Source organism: Aegilops tauschii, chromosome 2 (assembly GCF_002575655.3).
Source record: "Aegilops tauschii subsp. strangulata cultivar AL8/78 chromosome 2, Aet v6.0, whole genome shotgun sequence".
Lineage (NCBI taxonomy): Eukaryota > Viridiplantae > Streptophyta > Magnoliopsida > Poales > Poaceae > Aegilops > Aegilops tauschii.
The window spans coordinates 609066238-609084182 of NC_053036.3; the positions used below are offsets into that span (position 1 = coordinate 609066238).

At 48.2% G+C, this 17945-nt stretch overlaps 1 protein-coding gene across 2 annotated transcripts; it reads left to right on the top strand.

The window, feature by feature from the left end:
* Positions 1-10353: 10353 nt before the first annotated feature.
* LOC109785536 ((+)-neomenthol dehydrogenase) lies at positions 10354-17276 on the top strand. 2 transcript variants are annotated; one of them, XM_073509208.1, is made up of 8 exons: positions 10354-11216; positions 12150-12274; positions 12872-13629; positions 14305-14319; positions 14869-14987; positions 15053-15467; positions 16529-16723; positions 16805-17276. In XM_073509208.1, exons 1-8 carry the CDS (start codon positions 10417-10419, stop codon positions 17186-17188), a joined length of 2811 nt encoding a protein of 936 aa, XP_073365309.1. In that variant the 5' UTR covers positions 10354-10416; the 3' UTR covers positions 17189-17276. The 2 variants fall into 2 exon arrangements, with proteins under 2 accessions (XP_073365309.1, XP_020199715.1); XM_020344126.4 differs by lacking the exons at positions 10354-11216; positions 12150-12274; positions 12872-13629; positions 14305-14319 and having other exon boundaries at positions 14805-14987; positions 15053-15296; positions 15402-15467.
* The last annotated feature ends 669 nt before the right edge of the window (positions 17277-17945 follow it).

A 17945-nucleotide genomic window follows, 5' to 3' on the forward strand; every position in this document is an offset into this window, starting at 1 on the left:
CAGGCCTCTACACCTAGTATGACACCTTTAAAGGTGGTTTGTGTGGGCTTGATCCTTGAGGGATCGATACCCATTTTGCGCACTGTGTCCTGATAGAGTAGGTTCAGGCTGCTGCCACCATCCATGAGGACTCGCGTAAGATGGAATCCATCAATAATTGGGTCGAGGACCAGTGCGGCTGAACCACCATGACGGATACTGGTCGGGTGATTCCTGCAATTGAAGGTGATCGGACAGGAGGACCATGGGTTGAACTTTGGGGCGACTGGCTCCATCGCGTAGACGTCCCTGAGTGCACGCTTGCGCTCCTTCTTGGGGATATGGGTGGCGTATATCATGTTCACCGTTTTAACTTGGGGGGCGGGAATTCTTCTGTCCCCCTGTGTTTGGCTGCAGGGACTCCTCGTCATCGTCCTCGCTCTGCGATCCCTTTTCCTTGTTCTCGGCATTTAACTTGTCGGCTTGTTTAAAAACCCAGCAATCTCTATTGGTGTGGTTGGCTGGTTTGTCTGGGGTGCCATGGATTTGGCACGGACGGTCGAGTATGCGGTCCAAGCTGGATGGTCCTTGATTGTTTCTTTTATAAGGCTTCTTCCGCTGACCGGACTTGGAGCCGCTGAATCCGGCGTTGACAGCAGTGTCATCGGTATTGTCGCCATTGCTTCGGCGTTTGTGTCTACTGCGTCGGAGCTTGTCGTTGCTGTTTTTGGCCTCGGAGGGGCTTGCATTGCTAGCCGTATTTTTACTACGGGCCAGCCAGCTATCCTCACGCGCACAAAAGTGGGTCATGAGTGCCGTGAGGGCTGCCATAGATTTCGGCTTTTCCTGGCCGAGGTGGTGGGCGAGCCATTCGTCACGGATGCTATGTTTAAAGGCCGCTAGGGCTTCGGCATCCGGACAGTCGACTATCTGGTTCTTTTTAGTTAGGAACCTAGTCCAGAATTTCCTGGCTGACTCCCCAGGCTGTTGAACTATGTGACTTAAGTCATCGGCATCTGGTGGCCGGACGTATGTGCCTCGGAAGTTGTCAAGGAAGGCTTATTCCAGGTCCTCCCAGCTGCCAATGGAATTTTCAGGCAGACTGTTTAACCCGTGCCGAGCTGGCCCTTTGAGTTTTAGTGGGAGGTATTTGATGGCGTGGAGGTCATCTCCGCGGGCCATATGGATGTGGAGAATAAAATCCTCGATCCATACAGCGGGATGAGTTGTTCCATCGTATGATTCGATATTTACGGGTTTAAACCCTTCTGGGAATTCATGATCCATTACTTCATCAGTGAAGCAAAGAGGGTGTGCGGCGCCTCTATATCGGGCCACATCGCGACATAGCTCTGATGGAGTCCATCTGCGGAGTTCGGCCCGGGCGTGACTAGGCTTGTTACGTCCGAATACGTGGCCGTCTTCACGTCGGGGCACGCCCTCGCGATCCATAGATCGATCTAGTATGTCCTGCATTATTGTCCAGTTTTTGCCGTAGGTCATAGGTATGTCCCCGGGCTGTTTGATCTCTACCTTTACGGTGAGGTGAAGCGGGCTGGTGTTCAGCTTGAGTTGCCGCTTTGTCCCGACCCCGTGGTGGTCGATCAGCCACATTACGCGATGATGGTATGGGCTCCAACGCCTCATCATCAAACTGAGGTAGCAATTTACGCTGCGGGTAACTTTTGGCTGGGCGTTTAAGGCCGTATTCTCCGGCTGCCAGGACATCAGTCCATTTAGCGTTGAGCAGATCTTGATCAGCTTGAAGCTGCTGCTGCTTCTTTTTCAGGCTCCTTGTAGTGGCTATTAGCTGGCGCTTAAAGCGCTCCTGCTCGAGGGGTTCCTCAGGCACGATAAAGTTCTCGTTGCCGAGGCTCACCTCCTCCTCGGAGAGCGGATGATAACTACCGTCCTCCGAGTCTTCATTTATGGCCTGTTCGTCAGGGCTGACTTGCCCATCCTCCTGATTGTCCTGTTCGGCAGTTTGTTCATCGTGGTCTTCTACGTCTTCGGCTCCGTCCAGAGTGTTGTCGTCTCCTGTGCCGGTGTTGCTGTTTTTGCTGCGGCGTGGTTTAGAGCAGCGCCACTGACGCTGGCGCTTTGGTTGTGTCTTAGAGGGGTCACCCTCCATTGGGTTTTCCTTGTGAAAGAACATGCGGTGCCCCCATGTTTGGTTTTGGTAATTGATGACAATCTCTATGGACTAATGGTTGCCTTGAGTTATATTTGAAGGATTTGTCCATAGGCTTTTCTTGAAGTCCATGTGTTGGTTTCAAGGAGTTTATGTGGTGACCAAGGTGTTATTAAGGAATTATCCAAAGATTTGTCATGTGAGAGTAGAGCTTATTGCAAGCATGTCTTGAAGAAGAAGATTGTGTGATCATTCATGTTTACCTTCAAGACATCATCCAAATGAAGAGAGTTGAAAAGAGTCAAGGTTGATCAAGACTAAGTCAAGAGTGAATCAAGTTGATCAACACACAAAGCGCACAAGATGTACCGAGAGGGATCAAGCGATCCCATGGTGTGGTAAGCATTGTCGATTACGCTTTGTGTACTAACCCATGATCTTCGTGAGAGTTCTTTGTGGGGTTAGGTTGCGGTGTGCAAGTTCAAGTGAAGCATCATGAAGAGATCAAATGCTTGAAGCTTGCCGTCCATTGTGGCGACAATGGACTTGTGAAGATGTTGCGGTGTGCAAGTTCAAGTGAAGCATCATGGAGAGATCAAATGCTTGAAGCTTGCCGTCCATTGTGGTGACAATGGACTTGTGAAGATGTGCGGAAGAGTGGCTCACCCACAGTGGAGTATGGGGGAGCAATCAACTAGTCTTCATCGACCCAACACAACCAAGAAAGGTGGTCCAACTTGAGGGAGTCAAGATCGTCATCATCTAGCTCAAGTGGACCATGTGCAAGGCAAAGGTTTGCTCTTGATAGGTTTTCTATTTTACCGGTCTCATGATGGTAGTTGGGAGACCGGGTTATAGGATCGATTGCCGTACTATCAAGGGGGGCTCTCGATGAGTAGCTTGATCGTATCGTTCATAGAGAGCTCAAACCATTGCATCCTTGCATCATTTGTTGGTTCTTGTTTGGTTCTTCTCTTTGTGAGTTTTGGAGCTTATGGTCATCTTGATGACAAGCTCGAGTTCATCGAAAACGGAGTTCACTCGCATCTTCTATGATGTTTTCGATGTTGGAGGTTATGCCGGTTCTTCTCGGTTGGAGGTTTCACTCCTCTATTTGTTGGCATACCTCCCCTGCCTCTTCTTACTATAACCAGTCGCTGTTTTGATGCTACTCGTCTTTCTCAATCCAACAAGCTTGAGTTTGCTCAATTCGGAGCTCATATGAAGAAGTTATGGCAGTTCTGGTTTTCTCCCTGCGGTAGTACCGCGGCCAGAGCGGCAGTACCGCTTATCGCCCCAAGCGGTAGTACCGCTGTCCAAAGCGGTAGTACCGCCTATGGCCATAAGCGGTAGTACGGCTACGGTTCCGCGCTGGTACCGCCTCGATTTTGGGTCTTGCATTTTTCGTGTCGAGTTTTGCAGTAGTTGCACGGCAGTAAGGCACGGCAGTTCCGCCTATAAGCGGTAGTACCGCCCCGATGGGCGGTAGTACCGCCTGTAAGCGGTAGTACCGCTCCGGTCGGGTGGTAGTACCGCTACTGCATTTTTGGTCCCGTGTTCTGCTCCTCCAGCGGTAGTACCGCTGGGGTGCGCGGTAGTACCGCTTATAAGCGGTACTACCGCCCCAAGGTTCATGTTTGGTTGCTCCTTTTCCCTGCTTCTTCCGGCAGAGCGGTAGTACCGCTCGTGGAGCGGTAGTACCGCTCGTGTGCGGGCTGAGCACATAACGGTTGGATTTTCCCCTTCTATAAAAGGGGGTCTTCTTCCCCAATGAACCTTATCCCTTGAGCTCGTGTTCTTCCCCCATTGTTGACCTTCTTCGAGCTTGCTAACTCTCAATCCCTCCATGGATTCTTGCTAGTTTTTGAGGGAAAAGAGAGAGGAGATCTAGATCCACATTTCCACCAATCACTTTCTCCTCTTTGTGAGGGGAACCCCTTGGATCTAGATCTTGGAGTTCTTGGTGTTCTCCTTCTTGTTCTTCCTCTCTTTTTCCTCCCTAGCATTAGTTGCTTCGGTGGGATTTGAGAGAGAAGGACTTGGGCACTCCGTGTGCCCTTGCCATTGCATTTGGTGCATCGGTTTGAGTTCTCCACGGTGATACGTGGAAGTTACAAGTTGAGAAGCTTATTACTCTTGGGTGCTTGGTGCCCTTGAGCTTGTTCCTCTTGGGTGCTTGGGCGCCCTAGACGGTTGGTGGTGTTCGGAGCTCAATCATTGTGGTGTAAAGCTCCGGGCAAGCGTCGGGGTCTCCAATTAGGTTGTGGAGATCGCCCCGAGCAATTTGACGGGTACCGGTGACCGCCCCCAAGGGTTGCCAAAGTGTACGGGTTCGGTGACCGCCCCCAAGGGTTGCCATTTGTACGGGTTCGGTGACCGCCCTCAAGGGTCCCTTAGTGGAATCACGGCATCTTGCATTGTGCGAGGGCGTGAGGAGATTACGGTGGCCCTAGTGGCTTCTTGGGGAGCATTGTGCCTCCACACCGCTCCAAACGGAGATTAGCATCCGCAAGGGTGTGAACTTCGGGATACATCGTCGTCTCCGCGTGCCTCGGTTATCTCTTACCCGAACCCTTTACTTATGCACTTTACTTTGTGATAGCCATATTGTTTCTTGTCATATATCTTGCTATCACTTAGTTGTTTATCTTGCTTAGCATAAGTTGTTGGTGCACATAGGTGAGCCTAGTTGTTGTAGGTTTTGTGCTTGTCAAATTAACCGCTAGGTTTATTCCGCATTTGTTCAAGCCTAAACCGTAATTATTTTAAAGCGCCTATTCACCCCCCCCCCCTCTAGGCGACATCCACGATCTTTCACCTTGTCATCACCGCTACTGTCTTTTGGCGTATCCACCATGTATACGTCAAATGAGGAAGTGGTCGTCCATCATCCGGTGAACGGCGTGGCCTGGGCCTCCTCTTCTCCGGCATCGTCGTCCATACCGTCGATGTCTTCGGAGTCATAATCGAGCGTGTCTATTAAATCATCGACGATGGCTATGAAGTGGGTGGTGGGTGGGAATCGAAATTCTCCATCATCAGCCTCCAGTTCAAACCGGACATAATTCGGCTGTGAGTCTCCCGCCAAGGACAGATTCTTTAATGAGTTTAGCACATCGCCGAAAGGTGAGAGTCAGAAGATGTCTGCGGCGCTGAATTCGAAGATCGATAACCGATCAAGCTCGGTGTCCGCGGACGCACATGGTTTGGAACTTATAGCCGGAAACGAGTCCGGAGTTCCGGTGACAGAGATATCACATGAGGTTAAGTCTGTGTGCGGCTCCAACACCGCGGAATCTCCGGCACCATCTAAATCTGTTGAGATGACACCGTATGCACTGTGGTTTGGCAAGAAACCTAAGCTGTCGTTTCTTAAAGTTTGGGGTTGCGATGCTTATGTGAAAAAGCTTCAGCCTGATAAGCTCGAACCCAAATCGGAGAAGTGTGTCTTCATAGGATACCCAAAAGAGACTGTTGGGTACACCTTCTATCATAGATCCGAAGGCAAGATCTTTGTTGCTAAGAATGGATCCTTTCTAGAGAAGGAGTTTCTCTCGAAAGAAGCGAGTGGGAGGAAAGTAGAACTTGATGAGGTAATTGTACCTTCTCTTGAATTGGAAAGTAGTTCATCACAGAAATCAGTTCCAGTGATGCCTGCACCAATTAGTGAGGAAGCTAATGATGATGATCATGAAACTTCAGATCAAGTTACTACAGAACCTCGTAGGTCAACCAGAGCACGTTCCGCACCAGAGTTGTACGGTAATCCTGTTCTGGAAGTCATGTTACTAGACCATGACGAACCTACGAACTATGAGGAAGTGATGATGAGCCCAGATTCCGCAAAATGTCTTGAGGCCATGAAATCTGAGATGGGATCCATGTATGAGAACAAAGTATGGACTTTGGTGGACTTGCCCGATGATCTTCAAGAAGAAGACTTACGCTGATGGTAATGTAACTGTCTACAAAGCTCGACTTGTTGCGAAAGGTTTTCGACAAGTTCAAGGAGTTGACTACGATGAGACCTTCTCACCCGTAGCGATGCTTAAGTCTGCCCGAATCATGTTAGCAATTGCCGCATTTTATGATTATGAAATCTGGCAAATGGATGTCAAAACTGCATTCCTAAATGGATTTCTTAAAGAAGAGTTGTATATGATGCAACCAGAAGGTTTTGTCGATCCTAAAGGTGCTGACAAAGTGTGCAAGCTCCAGCGATCCATTTATGGACTGGTGCAAGCCTCTCGGAGTTGGAATATACGCTTTGATGAGGTGATCAAAGCATATGGTTTTATACGGACTTTTGGAGAAGCCTGTATTTACAAGAAAGTGAGTGGGAGCTCTGTAGCATTTCTAATATTATATGTGGATGGCATATTGTTGATTGGAAATGATATAGAATTTTTGGATAGCATAAAAGGATACTTGAATAAGAGTTTTTCAATGAAAGACCTCGGTGAAGCTGCTTATATATTGGGCATTAAGATCTATAGAGATAGATCAAGACGCTTAATTGGACTTTCACAAAGCACATACCTTGATAAGATTTTGAAGAAGTTCAAAATGGATCAGTCAGAGAAAGGGTTCTTGCCTGTGTTACAAGGTATGAAGTTGAGTCAGACTCAATGCCCGACCACTGCAGAAGATAGAGAGAAAATGAAAGTCATTCCCTATGCTTCAGCCATAGGTTCTATCATGTATGCTATGCTCTGTACCAGAACTGATGTGTGCCTTGCTATAAGTATAGCAGGGAGGTACCAAAGTAATCCGGGAGTGGATCACTGGACAACGGTCAAGAACATCCTGAAGTACCTGAAAAGGACTAAGGATATGTTTCTTGTTTACGGAGGTGACAAAGAGCTCATCGTAAATGGTTACGTCGATGCTAGCTTTGACACTGATCCGGATGACTCTAAGTCACAAACCGGATACGTATTTATATTGAATGGTGGAGCTGTTAGTTGGTGCAGTTCCAGGCAAAGCGTCATGGCGGGATCTACATGTGATGTGGAGTACATAGCTGCTTCAGAAGCAGCAAATGAAGGAGTCTAGATGAAGGAGTTCATATCTGATCTAGGTGTAATACCTAGTGCATCGGGTCCAATGAAAACCTTTTGTGATAATACTGGAACAATAGCCTTGGCGAAGGAATCCAGATTTCACAAAAGAACCAAACACATCAAGAGGCTTCAACTCCATCAGTGATCAAGTCAAGGAGGGAGACAGAGACATAGAGATTTGCAAAATACATACGGATCTGAATGTGGCAGACCCGTTGACTAAGCCTCTTCCACGAGCAAAATATGATCAGCACCAAGACTCCATGGGTGTTAGAATCATTACTATGTAATCTAGATTATTGACTCAAGTGCAAGTGGAGACTGAAGGAAATATGCCCTAGAGGCAATAATAAAGTTGTTATTTATATTTCCTTATAATCATGATAAATGTTTATTATTCATGCTATAATTGTATTAACCGGAAACTTGATACATGTGTGAATACATAGACAAATCAGTGTGTCCCTTGTATGCCTCTACTTGACTAGCTCGTTAATCAAAGATGGTTAAGTTTCCTGACCATAGACATGTGTTGTCATTTGATGAACGGGATCACATCATTAGGAGAATGATTTGATGGACAAGACCCATCCGTCAGCTTAGCATAATGATCGTTAAGTTTTATTGCTATTGCTTTCTTCATGACTTATACATATTCCTCTGACTATGAGATTATGCAACTCCCGAATACCGGAGGAACACCTTGTGTGCTATCAAACGTCACAACGTAACTGGGTGATTATAAAGATGCTCTACAGGTGTCTCCGAAGGTGTTTGTTGGGTTGGCATAGATCGAGATTAGGATTTGTCACTCCGAGTATCGGAGAGGTATCTCTGGTCCCTCTCGGTAATGCACATCATAATAAGCCTTGCAAGCAATGTGACTAATGAGTTAGTTACGGGATAATGCATTACGGAACGAGTAAAGAGACTTGCCGGTAACGAGATTGAACTAGGTATGAGGACACCGACGATCGAATCTTGGGCAAGTAACATACCGATGACAAAGGGAATAACATATGTTGTCATTGCGGTTTGACCGATAAAGATCTTCGTACAATATGTAGGAACCAATATGAGCATCCAGGTTCCGCTGTTGGTTGTTGATCAGAGATGTGTCTCGGTCATGTCTATATAGTTCTCGAACCCGTAGGGTCCGCACGCTTAACGTTCGATGACGATTTGTATTATGAGTTATGTGTTTTGGTGACCGAAGATTGTTCGGAGTCCCGGATGAGATCACGGACATGACGAGGAGTCTTGAAATGGTCGGGAGGTAAAGATTGAAATATTGGACGATGGTATTCGGACATCGGAATGGTTCCGGAATGTTTCGGGTATTTTTCGGAGTACCGGGAGGTTACCGGACCCCCCCGGAAGTAATGGGCCTATATGGGCCATAGGGGAAAGAGGAGGCAACCCACAAGGGGTGGTCGCGCCTCCCTCCCATGGGGAGTCCGAATTGGACTAGGGGAGGGGGCGCGCCCCCTTTCCTTCTCCTCCTCCATCTCCTTCCCCCTTTCACCCTCCGGAAGAAGGAAGGGGGAGGCCGGATTGGACATGGAGTCCAAGTCGATTTCCTCCCCCCATGGCGCGCCCCTTGGCCGGCCTCCTCCCTCTCCTCCTTTATATACGGGGGCAGGGGGGCACCCCAAAGACATCAATTGTTCTCTTAGCCGTGTGCGGTGCCCCCCTCCACAGTTTACTACTCCGGTCATATTATCGTAGTGCTTAGGCGAAGCCCTGCGCAGATCGTATCACCATCACCGTCACCACGCCGTCGTGCTGACGAAACTCTTCCTCGACACTTTGCCGGATCAAGAGTTCGAGGGACGTCATCGAGCTGAACGTGTGCAGAACTCGGAGGTGCCGTACGTTCGGTGCTTGATCGGTTTGATCGCGAAGATGTTCGACTACATCAACCGCGTTAAGCTAACGCTTCCGCTTTCGGTCTACGAGGGTACGTGGACACACTCTCCCCCTCTCGTTGCTATACATCTCCTAGATAGATCTTGCGTGATCGTATGATTTTTTTGAAATTGCATGCTACGTTCCCCAACACGACGTGGCTAGCCGGTCCTCGGGCTGCTGGCGAAGCTGGTGGTGGGTATCCAGATTGGGGGAAAAACCCTGGTCGGCTTCGGCCGGCTTTGACGATGACAGCGCCCGCGAGCGCCGCTTTTCTTCATGGAGACGTCAGTCAAGGTCTGCCCATCGACTCCCCGCCCCTACTTTCTTGGGTGAAAACCCTAACCACGGTGGGCGGCAGTGGCGTCGTTGACGTCGTGACCTTCTTGAAGGCGTCGCCTTGAGAGCTGAGGGTGGTGGGCGCTATTTGGGTTCGTTGACAGCAGCAGCGTGCCCTTCTTCATCCGAGCCTTTGCTTTTCCTCGGCGTATTCTGGTCGTAGGCGGAGTAGCGCGCTCTACTCTGGATGAGCATCTTTGACACATTTGGTTGTGCTGATCCACTCTTTGGGACAGTCCGACGGCTTCCTTGCATGTTGATGGGAAACTTTCCGTTCTTCGACGGTGCAGCGCCTTGCGATCTAGGCGAGGAGGTTGTGGCCTCTTTCGAAGACGGACTTGGATGGATGTGGCGTGCCGGGGTCCTTAGTATCTGATGGAGGCAAGCCATCCCTCTCTAGAGCCGACATTGCTTCCATCTATGTTTAGTCATTGTGGAGGATGTTGACTTTTTTAGCTATGTGTTCACTTGTATATCCTTCCTCCATGAAGTGTTTGAGGCTCAGTATGCTGATTTTCAACGCCTTTGTATCTTGCCCCTTTCCGTTATTTTAGTTCTATGTTGTACTCTTATACTGTAGCTGTATCCTGGTCGGTTAATGGCTTTGTTAATTCAAAGTCGGACTAGACTAGCACCTTGCCCGGGCTCGCCTGAGTCTTTCCTCTAAAAAAATCTAAGTATTGAGGATAAAAATAAAATGATTGAGTGACGTGCCCGAGCTTCACACTGAGCTAAGCTACACTGTGGAGACCCTAAATCAGATCGTGATCCCTCCCGCAGTGCACGAGTAGCGCCTCCCCCTCCCCGACCCAGAGCGACCCACCCATGGCTCTGCCCTGACTCCATCTCCATGATCCACACCATCCATCTCCACCGCCGCCACCACCCCCACCCCCACCCCCACCACACCACCCCCACCCCCACCGCCCCAGCCGCCACTCCACCGCCCCACCCCGTCCCCACCGCCCAAGCCGCCGCCCCCTCCCCACCTCCCCGATGACCACCCCATCCGCGCCGCCGCCCTGCGCGCACCTCGCCGCGCACCGGCTCACCTCCCGCCCGCTCCGCATCCTCCGGCGCTGCCTGCGCGTGCGCCCGCTCGGCCGGCCCGAGATCCGCCGGGACCCCCGCGAGGTGCCCCGATGCTCCCCCTGCCCGGCCTCCGCCCCGCCCCCCGCCCGCCTCTACGCCTGCCTCACCTGCGCCGCCGTCTTCTGCCCCTCGCACGCCGCCTCCCACGCCGCCTCCGCCCCCGCCCCGGGCCACCAGATCGCCGTCGACGTCGACCGCGCCGAGCTCTTCTGCGCCGCCTGCGGGGACCAGGTCTACGACCCGGACTTCGACCACGCCGTCGTCCTCGCCCAGTCCACCGCGCTCCACCCCCCGTCCACCTCCGCATCTACATCCACATCCCCCGCCGCCCCACGCAAGCGCCGGCGCGTCGACTACCGCGCCTGGGCGCCAGATCCGGCCGAGGTCGCGCTCGTGCGATCCGCCGATCCCACCACCTCCGCGTCCGCCGCCGAGCCGGCGGGCCTGCGCGGGCTCAACAACCTCGGCAACACCTGCTTCATGAACTCCGTGCTGCAGGCGCTCCTCCACGCGCCGCCGCTCCGTAACTACTTCCTTGGGGATCGCCACAACCGCTTCCTCTGCCCGCGCCGCACGCCCATGAGGCACCGTACCACGGATGCTGAGGCCAAGGCCGCGTGCCTCGCGTGCGATCTCGACGAGATCTACTCGGCCACCTTCTCTGGGGAGCGCACGCCCTACAGCCCCGCCAAGTTCCTCTATAGGTTCGGATCTCGCGCTCTATTTGCATTGGTTGATGTCGCGGTGTGATCTTTAGCAACATGTTCTCTCTTTTGTATTGGGGAAGTTAAGCCGTTAGTTAGATAGCTGTTTGAAGTACTGTTAACTATGGGCAGTGGGTCTTGTTTGAGACACTAGATTGTAAAGTTTCCTGCAAATGATAGTGCAATGTTTGTATGCTATGCCATGGAGCTGTTTGAAGTTAGATCGCGCAGATTGCAGGTGTACTTAACACAAATCCAATGATGTTACCAAATGTATGTAGCTAAAAGGGACAAACTCTCCTCAGTGTGTATTGCCACGGAAGGAAAATGGTTGCACGGCATGCATATGGCCTGTTTGATGAAATGCCCTTGTATATATAGCATATATAGCAATGCCTTCTTATGATTATGCAAGTACTTTTGGCATGCCTACCTAATAAATGTTCGCTGAACTGTAATTATTGGTCAGGTGATAGAATGCATGAGCAACTGTTAGTTCTTGTCAAGTCACTTGTTTGACTGGTTGTGAATGTAGCATGCATACTCTCTATTGCTGTATTCTTTAGAATTTTCCTTCGTTTAAGTGTATGCTTCTGGGTAGGCAAGTATGCAGCATTTGTGGTAGGTTCCTAAGTTATTGCTAGTCTTGTTTATACTTCTTCATGTCCTGTCAAAAGTGCTCGGGAACAAACTGTTTATACCTTTGCTCCTCACATCGTGCGTGTGCTATGTCCTAAGGCATCTTCTTAAGCTGAAGTTATATTTTTCAATCAGTAATTCATGTTTGTAAAGAGTATCTGAAGTCTTTGTTGCTGCTGATATTGTTTGATGAACATGGGTTTGCACAGGAAATATGACGCACTATTTGTTTCTTCTGGTTTATGAAAGAAACTACTTGATTTTCTTCTGATTACTATCGTTCTGGATTCTTAGCTGGTGGCAGCATGCAACAAACCTTGCAAGCTACGAGCAACAGGACGCACATGAATTTTTTATCTCCATCCTTGACCATATTCATGAAAATATAAAGGATGATCAGCACAAATCACATGAACAAGGTAGTTAGCTTCTCTCTTTCTACTATTTGAATTAAACACTCGCATCCAAATTTTTGCAAAATTGTTTAAAGTTAATCACATATTGGGGGACATCCTTTTTGTTTGAGATCTGTCTTCTATGAGTTGCACAATGCATACTTGTTCTTAGTTTTTTGTCATACTTTCCTTTGACGGCAAGGAACAAGGGAAGTGGACAAAAGAATGATCATCTTCCTGTACTTGAATTTTTTTTTGTTGGTGATGATCTGCTTTACTTCTTGTGACCCTGAGGTCAGGGGTTCGAGTCCTGGAAACAGCCTCTTGCAGAAATGCAGGGAAAAACTGCGTATAATAGATCTAAAGTGGTCGGACCCTTCCCCGGACCCTGCGCAAGCTACGTGCACCGGGCTGCCCTTTGCTTTACTTGTCTTGCTTTTAATATGCTGGACTATTATTTATCTTGAGAAAAATATTCCTTGGGGGGAAAGAAGAGTTGTTATGTACTTTACTTTTCTTGTGTTACTCTCTGTATGCTCGACTGCTATTTATTTTGATAAAAAATATCTTGTAACTTTTTTTTGTTCTAACCTTGATTTCTACTTGAATTGCTCATAATAGGCGATGGAGACTGTTGCATTGCACACCGGGTGTTTTCTGGTATCCTGAGATCAGATGTCACCTGCACAAATTGTGGGTTCTCATCCACAACGTTTGAACCTTGCATGGACATCTCTTTAGACTTGGACCCTGGACATAACAATTGTCTCGGTGTTGCAAACCCAAAGCCGCATGTGCGCAACGGAGAGAGAAGCGTAGCTGGTATGAGTTCCAAGGTATCGACACTCATGAGATGTTTGGAGCGGTTTACCAGGGCTGAGAGGCTAGACGCTGAACAGAAGTACTTCTGTGAACGTTGCAAGGAGAGGCAAGAGTCCCTGAAGCAAATGTCCATTCGGAGGCTCCCATTAGTTTCCTGCTTTCACATCAAGAGATTTGAGCATTCGACAGTTAAGAAGATGTCAAGGAAGGTTGACCACTCGTTGCAGTTCCCCTTTTCTCTTGACATGACACCTTACCTGTCGTCCTCCATCCTCAGAAGTAGGTACGGAAACCGCATATTTCCATCAGAAGCCTGTGATTCTGAAGCAGTTTCTGAATTGCCTTCAGAATTCGAAATATTTGCGGTGATCACGCATAGTGGTAAACTAGATGCGGGCCACTATGTCACATATCTGAGGTTAAACAATCAGTGGTACAGATGTGATGATGCCTGGGTAACAAGAGTTGATGAGCATACTGTCAGAAGTTCTCAGGCCTATATGCTCTTCTATGTGCAGAAGACGCTTTACTACAAAGCTTGTGAAAGAGGAGCTGCAGTCTGAATGGTTTGGAAACAAATGTTGAGGGCCTTTTTCTTCACCACCAGGAAATACAGTCATCATCTGGTACACCATGGTTTCACCCAGAGAGAAACGGCTGGTGTTCTTCGTATCCCAGCCACCAAGGCGGACGGTCAAGTTTTGTGTTCTCATTGACCTGTAGATTCAACCGGAGGTATTTTTTTTGGCGATATTTCAACAGCCAGCCATCCAAAAGGAAGGTGATCGCATTTATGTGTTGGGTTATCTTGTTATCCTGATCAACGGATTTCTTGTGTGTGCCCTTCGTTAAACCGAAAGCACTTCAGTAGTTAATTCATACCATTGGTGGTGAACTGGTGATTGTGATGGTCGTTCGACGAAGTGCAATACTATGTAGAAGTGAGACAAAAGGGAACCGAACTTTTTGATGCGTTCCTTTCAGTAATTGAATGCCATGTCTACTGAAGCTAGACTGTCTTGGCCCTTGATTCGATGATTCAATTTGTTCTTTCTTGTACTCCCTCTGTCCCATAATATAAGAGCGTTTGTTACACTAATGTAGTGTCAAAAACGCTTTTATATTATGGGACGGAGGGAGTACTTCACTGATAAACTGAGATATAGTAGATGATATAGTGTTTGCCCTCCTCTTTTGTTGTTGTCTTTGCTCTGTTTTGGGGTTTTGTTCAGCGGTACATTTCTCAGGTAAGCAAACAGGGCTTGCCGATGCGAAAACTTCACAGAATAAGCTTGTCGACATCTTGTAATATCGTTGAAGTGCCTTTTCCTTTTTTTTTTGTGCCTTTGCTCTGTTTCTGGATTTCTTTCAACTCTAGATTTCGCAGTTAAGGCCCCGTTCTGGAATCCACCGCTCCTAGGATCTGTGGAGCGGCTGTTTGCTGGCTCCTAAATTTTGCACTAGAACGCCCTCTAAGTAAAGAGGGCGTGCCGAGAACTGCTGATACGAAACGTTGCAGGATAACCTCGGCGACATATCGTATGCTCGCTGAAGTGAGGGGTTCGCTAGGTGACGGGAAGAGAGAGCGACATCGGGATTCCTCTGTCAGCTGTAGTAGCCTGTAGGCAACATGCTTGTGGGCTGACAAACCATTGAGCGCGACGCCATTGATGATTGCTTCGAGAGCACAACACATCACTGAGACTTCAGTCCGGTGATTACCTCCACCACGCGTACTCAGAAAACGTGTGCGTCGTGGGTCGTGGCTTTCGTGGTTCCACTCGTTTCTGTCCCAGGCCCAGCATTCATATCGTGTCGACTCTATCGACTCGTTCGTCTTGCGCCGGCCAGAAGCTCTTCTTCCCCAGGGCACTCCCATGGAAGGAGGCGTCACGGCCAGCTCATTTCACAAAAGGTAACAAGCCTCTTCAATCCAGCTCGTTTGCTCGTGCTGGACGTACGCCTAACTCGCCTGCTCAGGGTCGCCGTGGTGACCGGAGCCAACAGAGGGATCGGGCTGGAGGTATGCAGGCAGCTCGCGTCCGGTGGCGCGACGGTCGTCCTCACGGCCAGGGACGAGAAGCGGGGCGCCGCGGCGGTCGACGCGCTCCGGGAGCTCGGGCTGCCGGACGTCCTGTTCCATCAGCTGGACGTCGGCGAGCCGTCGAGCGCCGCTCGCCTGGCCGACTTCGTCAGGGATAGGTTTGGCAAGCTGGACATACTGGTACGGCTTGCCTTTTTTCCTTTCCGGTTTTCACAACCTTGTCCGACTGGTTTCTCAGATGGTCTCTGCCGGGATTGTGAGTGCCTCGTGCTTTTGCCTTTGCAGGTCAATAACGCGGGAGTCTCCGGGGTGAGAATGGACATCGGAGACCCGGCAGCTCTTCACCAAGTGGTTAGCTTAGCTTAGCGCTTATTCTTTCTCAGACCGCGCTAATTAATTAAATCACATTAGATATAAGTTAATCATTTTGCAAATAAGTTATACGGGATTATCGGAATGTTTCAAACAAAGTATGCAAATGACCACTGTCGATTCCAAAAATTAGTGCTACAATTGGGGCTTCAACCCATGACCGTGGAACTACAAAAGCAAGCTGATCCACCAAGTAACTTGAGTAGACAAGAATGCTTGAATCTCTCTTGCATACATATACTACTTAACAAGAACATGAGATCCTTAGTCCAACCTCCCATTTTTGACATTTTTCTCTTCAAATCTCTAGTTTTTTTTCCATCGGTTTTTCTTAAAACCGTTTTAATTGTCCCATGTTTTATTGACTAACCAAATAAAATCTTGTTTATTTGGTAAGCCAATAAGTGCTTATTTGAAAAAAAAAATCATGTTCAATTGTCCTACTCCCTCCGTTTCAGTTTACAAGTCCTGGGCGTATATCTAGGTTGTCAATTTTATCACCCTAATATAAACTATATAACACAAAAATTATACTGTTTGAAAATAGAACATCTGAAATTTATATTGGTATATATTTTTTGTAATATATGACTTGTATTAGGTTGGTCAAATTGACGACCTAGGGGTACGCGCACGCCCTGTAAACTGAGAGAGATGAAGTATGTTTTATTAACTTAGCGGATAAAAGTCTATTAGTAGAATATTTATGTTCCGTTGCAACACACAGATAATTATTTATCACAAACAAAACATGTATTTACAACTAAAAGTGCTTTTCCATGGTATTTATTGTTTTTTGTGGGGGCCATAGTATTTTATCACTGTACATCATAATACAATGTAAAGGTGACATATGCACATTGAGAAGACCATACCAAATATCCGAACAGAATGGATATAGTAATTCACATTACCCCATTAGTTGAAAGGAACTTGCATGTCTCGTTCCTGCCACTTTAGGTGAAGAGAAAATTCTTATTTTGTACCTTAAAAGATGCCACTAATGGGGAATTCTTGATTTGCTCCTACATCATTGACAGCGTACAAGCATGAGTGCAGTGGAGAGGCTCGAGTGGTTCAACCAGAGGACGACAGAGCCTTTCGAGGAGGCAGAAAAATGCCTAAGGACAAACTACCACGGCACCAAAAACGTGACGGAGGCGCTGCTTCCTCTGCTCCTATCCTCCTCTGATGCAAGGGTTGTCAACGTCTCCTCTTCTTATGGGTTACTAAGGGTACTCTCTTGGCCTCTCCAATCTAAAATGAGTATCATGTAGATATCTATCTCATGAACTAACTTGTATGTTCGGAACTAGTTTTTCAGCAGAGAGGAGCTTAAACACGAGCTTGACGACATTGAAAATCTATCGGCGGAGAGGTTGGACGAACTGTCAGAACTGTTTCTCAAGGACTTCAAGAATGGTCGGCTGGATCACCATGGATGGCCAGTTGGAGGGTTCTCAGCCTACAAAGTGTCCAAGGCCCTGATCAATGCTTACACAAGAGTTCTTGCCAAGAAGCACACCTCGATGCGCGTCAATTGTTTAGATCCTGGCTATGTTAAGACAGACATCAATTTCCACACCGGGGTTCTGACCGTGGAGGAAGGCGCAAGAGGCGCTATGATGCTGGCACACTTGCCGAAGGAAGGGCCGACGGGATCCTACTTCAATGGCACAGAACAAGCACCCTTCGTGTAGCGGTTGTATTTTTCTTGTGCTCTGGATGTTATCCGTAACTTATACCCTGGTCAACCATGAATATTTTTTCTTAAGATAATTCATGCTATATATAGTGTTCTATATATGACACGCCTACTCGAAATGTGCACACAGGGACACCATTCTGATTTCTGAGTCCACCACCGATCACATCCATCGTCTTGGTAAGGGGCACGGAAGAACACATGCAACCAAAACGAAAAGGCTCATGAGATACGATCGAGTCAATTTCATACGTCCGTGTCCTACTAGTTTTGAAGTCCTTGTTTGGACCATTGATTTCATTTATACTCCCTCCGTTCTGAATTACTTGTCACACGTATGGATGTATCTAGATGTATTTTAGTTCTAAATATATCCATTTCAGCGACGAGTAATTTGGGACGGAGGGAGTAGGAAAGTTGTAGTAAAGCTCCCATGCAGGTGCACCTTTATGTTGACCATTCAATTTTGCATTAAAGTTTTTCTTTTGGAAAAACTTTTGATCTATTTATCAATTGTCAAGGTAGTACAAAGAACACTATAAATAAAAATTAGATCCGGATCCGTAGACCATCTAGCGACGACTACAAGCACTGGAGCGAGCTGAAGGCGCGCTGCCGTTATCACCCCTCCCTCACCGGAGCCGGGCAAACCTTGTTGTAGTAGATAATCAGGAAGTCCTCGTGTTAAGGCCAGAGGAGACGAGGCAGACCAGTGGCAGCACCGACAGGGGGCACTGGAAACCCTAGCCGCC

What these genes read in the sequence shown, in the direction of transcription:
- LOC109785536 (XM_073509208.1), top strand. Translation starts at nt 10,417, where the DNA reads ATGACCACCCCATCCGCGCCGCCGCCCTGCGCGCACCTCGCCGCGCAC. An exon ending in CCCGCCAAGTTCCTCTATAG is followed by an intron (nt 11,217 to 12,149) that starts GTTCGGATCTCG and finishes CTGGATTCTTAG; the next exon opens with CTGGTGGCAGCATGCAACAA. An exon ending in CTTCTTATGGGTTACTAAGG is followed by an intron (nt 16,724 to 16,804) that starts GTACTCTCTTGG and finishes GTTCGGAACTAG; the next exon opens with TTTTTCAGCAGAGAGGAGCT.